This window comes from Pteropus alecto, unplaced genomic scaffold, assembly GCF_000325575.1.
Source record: "Pteropus alecto unplaced genomic scaffold, ASM32557v1 scaffold11, whole genome shotgun sequence".
In the NCBI taxonomy this organism is placed as follows: domain Eukaryota; kingdom Metazoa; phylum Chordata; class Mammalia; order Chiroptera; family Pteropodidae; genus Pteropus; species Pteropus alecto.
Window position 1 is genome coordinate 8,711,214 of NW_006431956.1, and position 13,102 is coordinate 8,724,315.

Sequence of the window (13,102 nt, forward strand, 5' to 3'; positions counted from 1 at the left end):
CTATCTCAGCTCAGAAGCCTATGATTGCATCAACCATACACAGCAACTCTAAAAGAAGAGCACTTTATAACTAAGTAATAAAGCAGGTAGTGTGTCGGAGGTCAAGCCTCAGCTGTTTTGAACTAGTCATTTGCTAAGTAATGTGCTTCCCCCCATTATTGCTCCTTGAATTGAAGAAAGAATGAATTGTGTAATTTAGTGGGGAGACCTTGAAACCAGAATATTATTTACTTGGGAAAAACTGCATACATTCATTTAAAAACATTCATTTTCTTCAGTGGGACTTTAGTTACAAAATTACTTACTATAAGCTCTAACCTCTTCTGTGATACGATATCATTTAATCTTTTTGCAATGAAAAGTTGTAGGTAAAAATTATTCGTTTTTAGACAGAGAATAGCTATTAAAACAGAGGCGTCGGAGTTCAACACCACAAGCATGGTTTTGTGTCCTGATTCCATCACTTACTAGATCTGTAAATTTGAGGAAGTTATTTAAGTTCTTTAAGACTCCCTCGGTTTTCTTATCCATAATATGGGAATGATGATGCTTATTTCAGAGAATTATTGGGAAGAGACATGAGATAATAATATTTTTAAAGCACTAACCAAAGGGCCCAGCACATAACTGTCATTGTTTTAAATAACATTAAGTATTATTTTTTAAAATGATGACATCGACATTTTAAAAATGATAATATCATTTAAAAATGTTAACATCAATATTTTTAAAATAATTATTTGTTCCAGTAATAACAGATCAGATGTTAATTATATCAATGCAATAAGCCTTTAAATTATATTTTCATTCACTCCTTACATGGCAACATAGTTTATTTTTATCATAATTAATGTCTTAAAATAAATTTAAAATTATATTTAGGTAGTAAAATCAATATTTTTTAGCCTGTGAGAAATCTGTAAGTAGAACTAGAAGTAGGAAATTTCAAGGACGAGTAAATTAATGTCATTACTTATATAGAGAATATAAAATTCTAAATCTCTAGAATGTAATCACGTTCATTCTTTGTTTTCTGAGTTGATGCCACTGAAGGCTGGTGTTAGTTCCTCTGGATACACAGTGACACACACGTGAAGCCAGTACTTGGATATGTAATGTTAGAGACTAATATAGTAATCTTTAAGTAAATGCTCAAACAGAGAAATCTTTGGGGACAAAATTTAACATTTTACACTGAACATCATGTTCGTTCAGTGTCATTTTGTCATTTTGGGATGCTACAGAATTCGAAAGTGAAAAAAAAAAAGGTGTGGTCTCTTTTTTCACATTGAATGAAAAAGTGTGGGATCCCCTGGTTAGTATGTGGGATGTCTATCGGGGTGTTGTTGCTAGGGAATGAGGATACAAACAGAAAATTGAAGAAAGTCCTTCCTTTGGCCCAAATCTCAAGGATGATTACAAATTGTGCAATATGCGATTTGGGAAAGTCACAGTTTTTTGAGGGGTTTTTTTTTTCTTTGTATAACTGTTCCAAAGAGAAGTAGTGGAAATAGAACTCCAAATTTTTCAAACAGTAGTGACATGGGAATTGGGATGCAAGACTCCTAAAAGGCCCTTGCTGGTTACAAGGCTCAGAGCCAACATTAAGTGAAGGTCAACTGTGTGTATGTGTATTTTCTGCTGTTGTCAAGGAGGCAAATAATGCCAGGATTTAGCTTTTCCACTTATTCTGAAATGTCTTCATGTGTTTAAAGCTGCCTCTGATTACTAGGTCCTCACTGGAGAAGTTCCGGAGCCAAGGCAAAGAGAGCTGCATGGTTTTCATAGTAAATTATTATTCCAATTTTACAAATGTGAATTAATTTATAAACAGATTTTTTAATATTAGCATTATCCATTAAGAACTTTGCAGAAAAAACATGTGGGAATTTGCCATGAATAAAAATCAGACACAGTATCATAATGCAGAAATCTATGCTTTGGTTCTATGCTAAGACTCTATTCATTTTCAGTCTCCATGCTTAAAAATTTACTAAGAGTATCATAAAGACAAAAGTTCGAAATATAAATAGGCTGAAGGGGCTAGAATGAGCAGGACAGGATGTGGCATGCATGAATGTGAAAGAAAAGTCAGCATTTAGAGAAATAAATTCTAACTTAAATGGAACTGTGTCTTTAAAGTTTCCATTTTACTTAAATTTCTGCCCAAACTGAACAGGATTTCTTTATCCTTTATCACACTATATAATAAAACAATCCTAGCAGTCTATGTCCATTTGTATATACCAGACTTATTGACAAATACCAAGACTTTACAGACTTAGTGAACAAAGGAGGCATTCTCGATCCTAAGTGAGGTTACTGTGGAGGCTGACCAGGACAAGTGTTTTACCACTTCTCTCTCTGTGACATTGTATCTATCACCACCTGGCAGGAAGTGATGCTACTATGAAAGCAATTCACCACCAGCAGAGAGAAGAAAGGTCTCTGCCTGAGATTGGGACCAGACGGTGTGATTCACTTCCCGCCCTTGTGAGTGAGCCCTGGAATCTTTGCAAACCACAATTCATAAAATCGCTTTCATTGCGAACATCATATCTTCTGAGAGGTGTGAATTTTTGCACCGTGCAGAAGCAAGGCTTAGGACAGACAATGGCTCTTGTCAGTTGGTCTCTGACACCTGTCCTGCCTCAACTTCTATCATTCCCTTTCTCAATCATTTTTGGCTTATTATTGCCCTTCTAAGAAACCTTTTTTAGATGCATTTTCCCAAATTCTCTCCCATTAAATTTTACTATAATATGCATACATACATATCTGTTACATATTATGTGTGTGTGTGTGTGTGTGTGTGTGTGTGTGTGTGTGTGTGTGTGTGCGTAGTTTATACATAAAGCATAAAATTTATTTGCCCTCCCAAAAATCAATTTTCACTGCCTTGGGGCTTATATTGACAACGTGTGCTCTAGCTAACCTACTTGCCAGTTGCAAACTTTGGCGTTATCCTAAGCCTCTCAGCTTCTCTTTAGAAATGTCTTCCTCTCTCCGATATTTGTCTGACTGATCGATTCTCGCTTATTCTTTAAAACTCAGCTCAAGTATTAAAGCTACCTGGAGGGCCTCTGGAACTCCTTCAGGCCATCCCAGACCTCTTCGTCATCATGGATTATGGACTTATTTCTGCACTTGGTTTATCTGTCTGTTTCCCCTACTAAATGACTTAACTCCCTGAAGTCAAGGATACTGTCTCCTTCTCTGCTATGGCTGAATTATGTCTCCCCCAAATTTTATATACTGAAGTCCTAACCCCTAGTATCTCAGAGTCACTGTATTTGGACATAGGGCTATTATGGAGGTGATTAAGTCGAAACGAGACCCCCCAAGAGAGGCCTCAAGAGAAACCAACCCTGCCGACACTGTGATCTTGGACTTCCAGGCCTCCAGAACTGTGAGAAATAAATCTCTGCTGTTTAAACCACCCAATCTGAGGCATTTTGTTATAGCTGCCTGAGCAAACTAATAAACTCTCTATAGCCTAAACGCCAAGCCCAGAACCTGCTAGTGAATCAGTATATGCTGATTGGTTAGTTGAACGAATGACTGAATGAAAAATATGTTCTCAATAAATACCTGGTGGCAGATGCTATGTATAATTGCTGTAACATGATGCACAGTTGCAAACTGTCTGTTCTTTAAAAAGTACGCCCAGGAGAGCACCTCTTAGAGCCCAGTTTACCTGCCCTCGCACCTAAGAGTGATTTCCCAGCATTCACATATAAGGCAAGTGGATAATGAATTACAAAGATAAAGCCCAGCACACATACTCAAAGTCACAAAAGGAATAAAAATTACAAATTAGAAGGATTTCCCCTCAAAGATCAACAATAAACAAAGACTACTGAAAAGCCCCAGTGAGGGAAAAAAATGGAATGAAAGTTTAAAAGAAACATGGCTGACTTCATGGAGGTTCTTTGCCAGGGCTCTGAAAGTTTATTTTTAAAAAGCCCTTGATACGGCACTGCATGTCCCCAGGTAGTTGAGAAGGCACTGGCTCATGTTCAAACGGAGCCAGCCTTGGAGGATCTTGATAAAGTTTTTAAAATGTTCTCCCCGAGCCAATTTCTGAAAATCCTCAAGCCTTGAGAAATCTCATTAATAGCTAAAAGGAAAATAAAATGAAACCAGCCCCCATTTGAGAGTCTGATGTCATCTAGCTCTCTGGAGAAAAGGCCACACTTTTCCTTTGTGAAAATCCAGGGTGACATCACCTCCTGATCACATGCCACTCAGACCTTCCCCTGCTATTCCCAGCTGAGGGGTTCTCTCCCTTCACAAATGTCATTCTTTCACTCACAAAGCTGCTTGACCTTGTTTGTACGCTGGATTCCAATGCCCAGTGCAAGGGACCTCTGGGAGAGAGGGGCAGAAGAGGCAAAGGGGATGCACAGCTGGCCCAGAGGCCCCTATTTACACAGCTTGCAGCAAGCTCTACATTCCCTTCAGCAACCCAGACGGAGGCCTCCGAGACCGAATCCAGCCTTTGTGCAATGCTGTCAGCACTGAATACTGGGAGCGGTTGAGCCAGGCAGGGCAACTGGGGCTATTTCTTTCTTTCCAGGATGGGACTCTCTTTGATGGCTCACATAAAGGCAAGGCAGTGTGGCTTAATCTCATGTCTACAGCACCACTTTAAAAATGGGCCCATAAATAAAGCCCGATTGTAGATCCCATTTTCTCAAAGCAGATAGAAGATTTGGGCCCTCAACAAAGAAGCACATTTTGTAAACGGGTTTATTTATTAATTGACAAAATGAATGAAGTATGTGGGATTCTTCCTCAGCAGCAATGCTCAGGAAGTCATGTGTCAGGCTGGGTGTCCTGGGCCTTGCACTTGAACCTGATTCGGAAATCGAGATTTAGGGAGGTTGTGCAGAAACAATCGTTTTCAGTCACATACACATACGCACGTTCGTGTGCACACACAAACGCACATTCAAGAATATTACCACTGCACTTGAAAATTGAGACTAATTTTTACATTTACTTTGTATTTATTTGTTTCGTTTTTATTCATTTGTATTTTCTATTTTATCTTAATCTTCTGAGTCCCACAACATGCCATGTTGCTTCAGTCCTTCAAGATCCTACTCAAAACTCATTTCTCTGAAATCTGACGAATTTACACGGAAGAGGAAGTATGGCCCCTGTTCCTGCCCAAACCCCTAACTCCGTGTGACCTGAACGCTCTCCCCACTGCCTAGCTCGGCATTGCTCCCCTGGATCCTGGACTGCGGCCACTCACTCGGCCTGCACGCTCACCCACAGGGGCTTTCTCTACTGGGGAAATTCTCCTATCTGCCCACAAAACTCCCGCTTGCTCTTCGATTTTAGTTTAAGGGCCCATGTTCACACAGGATTGTTCTGACCTCCTGTCAAAGTCAAATCCCCTTTTGTGTGCTCCCTGGCACTTATATCTCTTTGTGTGCATTTTGCTTATTTGCTGCTTCTCCCAATCGCCTGTAAGCAATATGAGAGTTGGAACCAGGTCTGTTAGAGCTGGAATCAGCTCTCGCACAGTACCTGGCTCCAAACAGTTCCTTAATATCTGTGGAATGAACCATGGATAACTGAGAAATCAGATTATGTTTTCAGTTTACCTCCAATGGGTAAGAAATGGGGGAACCTGTCTCACCAGAACCTCTTTCCTGAACCCCATCTATCCTGTTGACCCCTCTTCTCAGGCTGCCATCTCAAGTTAAAGACCTAGTTCAGATGCACAGTATAAACTCTGAGTACTTGTGGCACTGCATAACTATAGTATATGATAATTATCTTTTCACAGATCTAGAAGATTCTTCCCATGTATAATTTATATACAGTGGGCATCACAGAGTTAATTTTTTTTTTTTCAGTTCTGGTCCCAGCTGGAAAAATGTTGCTGCATTACTTTAGTTCCAAGTTTAGCAAATTTTCAGCAAATGCGAGAAAGTTTTGAAATAGTAAACAGGAAAAGAGAATAGACAGAGGGTGTCTTTGACTCCCCCAAATAAAGAGAGATTTCAAATGGAACTGATAGAAAAAAGTTAAACTGGTCTACAGTGTGGCACCATCAGTATTATCTGGGACGTCTTAGAAATGCAGATTCATGGGCCTCACCTCAGCCTCCCTGTATCAGAATCTGCATTTAAACAAGATTCCCAGTGATTCTAATGCACACGAGGCTCTGAGAAACACTGCTCTAGAACATACGCCCGGCCCTTGAAAATCTAGGTCATTTATCAAGATTTGCCTGTTTCTTCTGGTCTTTTCACACAGTCTCTAGTGTCCTTTAAATCACACCACTCCTGAATCACAGAATACTAGAGATGGACTGTATTATAGAGATGAATCAATCCAATCCCTCCATTTAATAAGTCAATAAATTGGCATGCCAAGATATTAAATCTACCTACTTGATGAAAAGGATGGTGGAGAATTCCCACAGACTTAATTAGCATAGCTCATTCACTTTAGGAATTCATAATTTGTATTTCAAGCTATAAGTAGCTCTGTGGATAACCACTAAATAGTTTTAAACACTGAAAAACCTCATTCTTATATTTTTAACAGAAATACAGTCTCCAGTCCATAATCTCAGAACACCCAACCCTCCTAAATATATAATAGGACTATTCAGTTATGTATAGCACTGGATTCATAGAATAAATGTGCTATGACGTTAGCAGCCTTCAGGAGACAACCACGGCACACATTCATGCCCTCACCTGTGCTCACCCCCGATTCTGACAGTAGGGCCACAGCTTAGAGGTCTGTGTGCGGTTCCTGGTATAACACCACAAGTCCTCTTCTCTTTCAAACTGATTGAAACAGACCGGTGAGCCCTCAGACCTTGGCTGAGAGCTGTTACTATAATATTCACAAGGACTACATTTTTCAGGTCTGGGTCACTGTAGGAGGATGATTCTCAAAGTTTAATTACCAGGGAGACCAGTTAAGACAGATTTGGGGCCTCCCTTGGGAGTTTGCGATTCCGTAGATCTGGGGTGGGGCCCCAAGAATTTGCATCTCTGACACGTTCCAGGTGACCCTGATGCAGCATTTGGGGGAGCACGTGTAGAGAACCACTGCTTTGGGGCCGTCTCCCTCTACAATGGGCCATCTGAGGTCTGTCCAGAAGTCTGAGAACTCCTGTTGAAAATGAATTTTCATTTTCGGAGAAATGATTATCCTACCTGCTTTCTGAAGCACCAGTTCAGAGGTGGGTCTGTCGTGCCCCTACCTGTGTGGCAGGCACAACACAGGCCTCTGGCTTCAGGTTTTTGCTCCTGCTCCCCTTTCGGCCCAATCCTTGCTCTTTCTTCTCTCCCTGATTGACTCTCATTCTTTCCCTTCCAGCCCTATCCTTCTTTCTCTCCTAATGTCAGGGTGAGCCTTAAATCTCCTTCTATTCCACGCCCCTTGAAAGGCCCCATCCCACCCTGCAATCTGCTCGCCGTACCCAAGTACGGGTCTTCACCTTGGAGACTTCATTCTACTCCCTCCTTTCTCTTAGGCCATTTATTGCTGCACCTACTTGAGCACTTACCCAAATCCTGTCCACTTTGACATCGCTTTCTCTCTTAACCCTAACAGGACCTAACTCTGTAGGAGTCATCGATGTCTGAATCGACTTTCTAAGACCCAGAACCCGATTATTCCCCAGGTTCCATCATTTGCTGATGGCATCGTTCCCAAATATAGAACTGGAAAGGAGGCTATTCTTGGCCAAATAGCAACTATGAAATGTATGACAGAGACTGGCGCGGGGCTTACCGTGGACGAACCACTGCATCTGGAATCCTTTCTTGTGGCTACTGACCCCATCCGTGCGGAATAGCACTTGAAGAATGGAGCCTGTGGTATTCCCCGAAGGTGGCATATCTGAGCCACAGTAGCGTCCCAACCGCCGTGGGCCATCGTAGAGCTGGAACCAGAGAGAAAATGACTAATGTAAAAAGACTTCACGTGGTTTGTCAGATGAAAAAAGCAAAGTCTACTCATGTAGCCAACGCTGTTCCTTGGTTTAAAAGTTAAGGTGAAATCTCTTGAGGCGGGCTGAGTACAGAACGCTCAACATAAGAATTCAAAACAGAAGGTTACATAGAGAGAATTTTAGGAATGATTCCTAAGCCCAATAATCTGGAAATCCAAATATTGTTTGGTTTTATGTCAGCCTAGCAAATTCCCTCCAAAGTCTAATCCCGGCCCAGGATAAGGAAATAGTAGGCTGAATGAGATGTGTTCATATATAAACATATAAGAGATACTTGGTAAGTAGGAGTATTATGATATACATTTTAAAAATAAATACCATTTAAAAACCACATTTTAGAAAGCTATGAAAAAGGAAAATATAAAAATTAATCCCACTGAAGATAATCACTGTTAATAATTTGTTAATACCGGAAGTTTATCTCACCAACATTTTTTTTTCATTTGTGCATGTGTATGTACATATGTATGTAGGTATATATGTGTGTATAAATTTGGGCCATACATTTCATACTAACCATGTCACTAAATAGTCTATGTAAACATTTTTAACGGTGGCATAAGATGCTACTAATATACTATTTACAATTCTGTTGTTCACTTAGAATATTTCCAATTTTTTTGCCAACATAAATCTTTGTTTGATATTTTAAATTTTCCCTAGGAAAGATTCCTATAAGGGACATAAATTAAAGAGTATAATCATTTTTTGCTCTTCATGTATATTACTTAATTTCTTACCAGAAAATTTTACCAATTTATTCTCTCACCAGCAGTTTACAGAAATTTTTTGTGCAGTAGAACTTTAGCAGCTATGACTATTATTTTTTAAAGCTGGTTCTGAAAGTGAAAACTTGTGTGCATTTTCATAATTATATTAATTTGTGTTCCTTTGAGGTTGAAGTTTTTTTCATATTTATTGGCCATTTATATTTCTTCTCTTGGAAACTTTTTGCTGAAATCTTTGTGCTTTCCCGCTGAGGTATTTTTACATCCTGTCATGTATACTTTATCTGCCTCTTTTAATAATTTCATCAGATACTCACCTCTAAACTAAAAACAAAAAACAAAGAAAAACAAAACCCCCCCACCTCTCTGCCATATCTCTTCAATAAGGAAAGATAATCCCAAAAGACTGACTTCCTCATGACTCAGTCCATTATATTTTCTTTTAATCTCCTCATGTCCACTTTAAACGTTTTGCTCCAGATACCGTTGGGATGAACTGCCCATGACAACAAAATGGAAAGTGTCTGATCATAGACTCATGGACTTCCTCGATTAGTCCCTTGGAGAGTACACACATGCAACAGTATGAGTGCATGTGTTTGTGTGTGTTTGTAGGAAAATGTGTAATCTGGATTCAACAAATTCCAGATTGATCAAATTCTTTTTATTTACTAAAATGTTATGATATAAAATATTGTTTGAAACATACTAATTTGAACATGAAAAGCTTTATAATCAAATTCTGCAAAGCACTTTCATGGCTCTTAGAGGCAGTCATGATGCTTGCCTTTGAAAGCCTTTAGCTCTCTGCTTGTGCTTCTGTGTGGGAATGGTCACATGTCCTTGTATCCTAGTTATAGGCATGCATGTCTTATCTCCTCTACAGACTCTGAGTTTCTTTAGAGCCCAGATCACATCTGCATTCCTCTCACTGACCAGCGCAAGGCAGGTTCCCGGTACAGCCCCTGTGAATGGACACAGTGATTTCCCCACAACCACATTTATTTTAATCAGGCTTCATCTGCACTCCTGTTTGAACCCTGCAGAGTTAGATACATCTTAAAGTCTTACAGTCCTAAATTTCGGCGTGTTCCTTTTAGGCAGCAAAGTGTCTGGATCCTTTGTGGCCATTCTGTGAAGCGGGGGACCAGGCGGGGGGCTGTTCAAGGTCAAAAGAAATCTCAGATTTCTAAATCTTGGCCTGTCTCATTCTGATTTCTCAGAACTGGCTATTTAATATATCTACATGCTTGTGAGATTTAGGGGGAGGTGAGCAAAGATTTTAAAGGAAGTCCATTATATCATCACTCATAAATATTAAATCTAAGCATTTTAAACAAATGAATAAAGATGAGATTTATTTTTTAGGCTTATCACTTCAGCTTCCTTTTTACATTTTTTAATATTGATGCTTCAAATGTGTATATTTATACTCAAGTTTCTATTATCCTAGATATTTAACAGATGCCGTAACAAGGGAGTGAGAATGAGAGAAAGAATGAAGCAACATAAAAAGAAGAGGGAACAACAACAGAAGGCCCTGTCCTCAGCCTTCAGGTCCCGCATCTAATCCAGGAGGCGGGGGTCAGAGGTTGGAGAGGAGGTTGATGCTGTAATCTGTTTACTGCTAAATTACTGCTTCACTGTACGGTATTTATCTCAGCTTCACTTTTATTAAGTCCAGTGTTTGAGTTCCAATTCTAAACTAATTAATACGAAAATAAACATACCGTTCCCAAGAACTGGCATAATAAGCAAGAAAACACTCTGTTCCACTCCAAAAGGCTCATCTTAACTTTGGATTGTAGTTCAGTGACCAAACCTTTAATCATTTCATTTTTACACAACAAAACCTAAGGTAACATTTCTCTGTAACCATAATGGCTCTAAGCATGATGGATCTTCTCAAATACTAGCTAGTGACATTTGGAGGAACTATATTTTAGATTGTATTTAATGTTATAAGCAGTATAGTATTTTTGCCTCCTAGCTCAGCAAGGTTAAGAAACCTGATATTTTCACATGATTTGGAAGGGATTTTTTTTTCCTTCCTTCCGGATGGGATTACCTCATTGAAGAGGAGCCCTTGAATCCTTCTTCTTAAATAACGCATTGTGAATGGCATGGGGGCAGGGGCAAAGGGAGTGGGTGTGGGGGGAGCCCTGATGAATGACAATTAATTCCTTGTGGCCTTTGGAAGGGAGAGAACGATGCTTTAAAATAAACATCAAATAGAAATTGATGAAAATGCTTAAATATGTCAAATAAATTAATGAATTAATTAGAATAGAACAATACCGCTGTATAAAAAAAAAAGAAAATCCCATACCCCCTAAAGTTTACACCTAATTAAATCAGGTTTTTTTGTTTGTATTCACACAGATGGCTAACTTCACCTCTACAATTCACTCTTGCGTAAATTTACCACACAAAACAGGAACAGTCATTTTTCAAAGTACACAAATACTGGTTACCATGGCAACCAGTTGGAGCCCTCTGATTCTGTTTTCAGAGAAAATGTTAACCACAGGACATTCCAGCTGTGACTCACTGCAACTACTGGCAAGCACCAGTCCTGCTAAGGGTAGACTTCCCCTGCTTTTGGAAAGCCTAGAGATCTACTGGGTCTGAACAAATACTTGAGGTTAGAGTTAAGTCTATATAAAAGAAACTAGTAGAAATCAAGAAGAGAAAAGATTGAGATTCTCATTTGAACATGCACATCTAATTTGCATAACTGTGTTCCAAGGTATTTTTAAAAATATTCTAAGTGATGCTTATATTTTCAAGTTAGCCATCGAATGTATCTTAAAATGTGGATATGTGTATATACAAAACCTCTTGTGTAGAATGTTTTCAGTTATCCCCTTAAGGAGACCCCATGTAGGATTTTTGTGGTTTAAGTCCCTCCCTGATCAGAAATATCTCAACTACTCTCAGAACATTCAAGGAGGAAGGAAATCTCTTGCCTAGCCACATTTACCAACTCTATCTTCCTCCTTTGCATGGTTTTGACAATTTGGCACATGCCTAGGTTATCAGACCATGAGTGACTTCAGACTCCAGTTGCAATATGAAATGATTCGTGGACTCCTTCCAATCCTTTTAAATATTAAGGACCCATACATGCAAGGTAGAAGACATAAAACTGAAAAAACACCACTGACAGAAAACATATCTTAAAATTTTTGTAAGAGTAGGGTTTTGTAGAAGTCCCTGAAACTCAAGTCTGGAGAAACCCAGAGTCAGCTGATATGCACCCAACCTGTTCCTTCAGTGGGAATCAACTTTATGAAATGTAAGGACTCCCAGAACAGAAATGCACTTTCTAAGCGCCTCTTTGTTGCTAAATTGTTTTTGATTTTAAAAATTTATGACTGGAATGAATGAAACTATAATCAATTGTCTCATATGTATGAGCTTGGGATGTGTAGATTGACTTTCTAAACCCATTTCAGAAAAACAGTGAGTGACAGCTAAAACTCAGCCTTTTCTATTTTAGATTGGCATCTAATTCACCCTTTTAAAAGCATTGTTTTTCTTATTTCCTTGAAGTTTTCTGGAAGAAAATTATTTTTATAGTTGAATATTAATTTTTAAGAATCGATTAAATGTAGTCCATATAGATAAATTAAATCAAGAGTATCTTTGGGATGATGTCATTAAAAATTTTTGGCCCATTTCCTATTACAAATCTTTAAAAACTCCAAAAACTTTATCCTTTAGAGTTTAATATATACTTGAAATAATTCATGTGCCATGAGAGAGAATTCTAGGTATAGTAGATAATCCTCTAATATTTACAGAGAACAAAAATTCTAGTCAATGTAAGGAAGACAGTTAAATTTCTGAGAACTAAATGTAATGAGTTCATAGAATGGTTTTTTTGAAGTTAATGTCACTAATAGAAGATTAGGATTCAGCTGGAAGCAGAAAAGTAATTTTACTGTGGGGACATTTTAGAGTATATTCAATGTGGTCGGTGGCAGGCCCTGAGTTCACAATCTAGTCTAGCTCTAAAATTTGCTTAGAGTATAACATTGTGAAAATTACTTAACTTCTCTAATTAAAATTTCTTTATAAATCTGGCATCATCTTGGAAGCTAAGCAAGGTCGGGCATGGTTAGTACTTGGATGGGGAGACCACCTAAGAAGACCGGGTGCTGCAGGAGTAAAAAAAAAAAAAAAATCTGGTATCATGATGGTTATTATTTTACAAGGTTGTTGTAAACAGAAAATAAGACAAATCATGTAATAGGTTGAGTATGAGGCCTGTCGTGTGGAATGTGCTCAAAATGTTATTCTAACTCTTGTTCCAAGGCAAAGGGAATCAACATTTTTCCCAAAGAAACCACTCCAGAAATAGCTTTGAGAAAAAATA

The 13,102-nt window shown here is 38.7% G+C and overlaps 1 protein-coding gene across 3 annotated transcripts in view; it reads right to left on the reverse strand.

Moving 5' to 3' along the window:
* Positions 1 to 13,102, reverse strand: part of CUBN (cubilin) — a 235,745-nt gene that overhangs the window by 140,556 nt on the left and 82,087 nt on the right. For all 3 annotated transcript variants that reach the window (XM_015585634.2, XM_025043437.1, XM_025043438.1), the window contains exon 28: positions 7,774 to 7,924. In XM_015585634.2, coding sequence (XP_015441120.1) covers positions 7,774 to 7,924 — 151 coding nt within the window. The remainder of the gene's footprint in view (positions 1 to 7,773; positions 7,925 to 13,102) is intronic.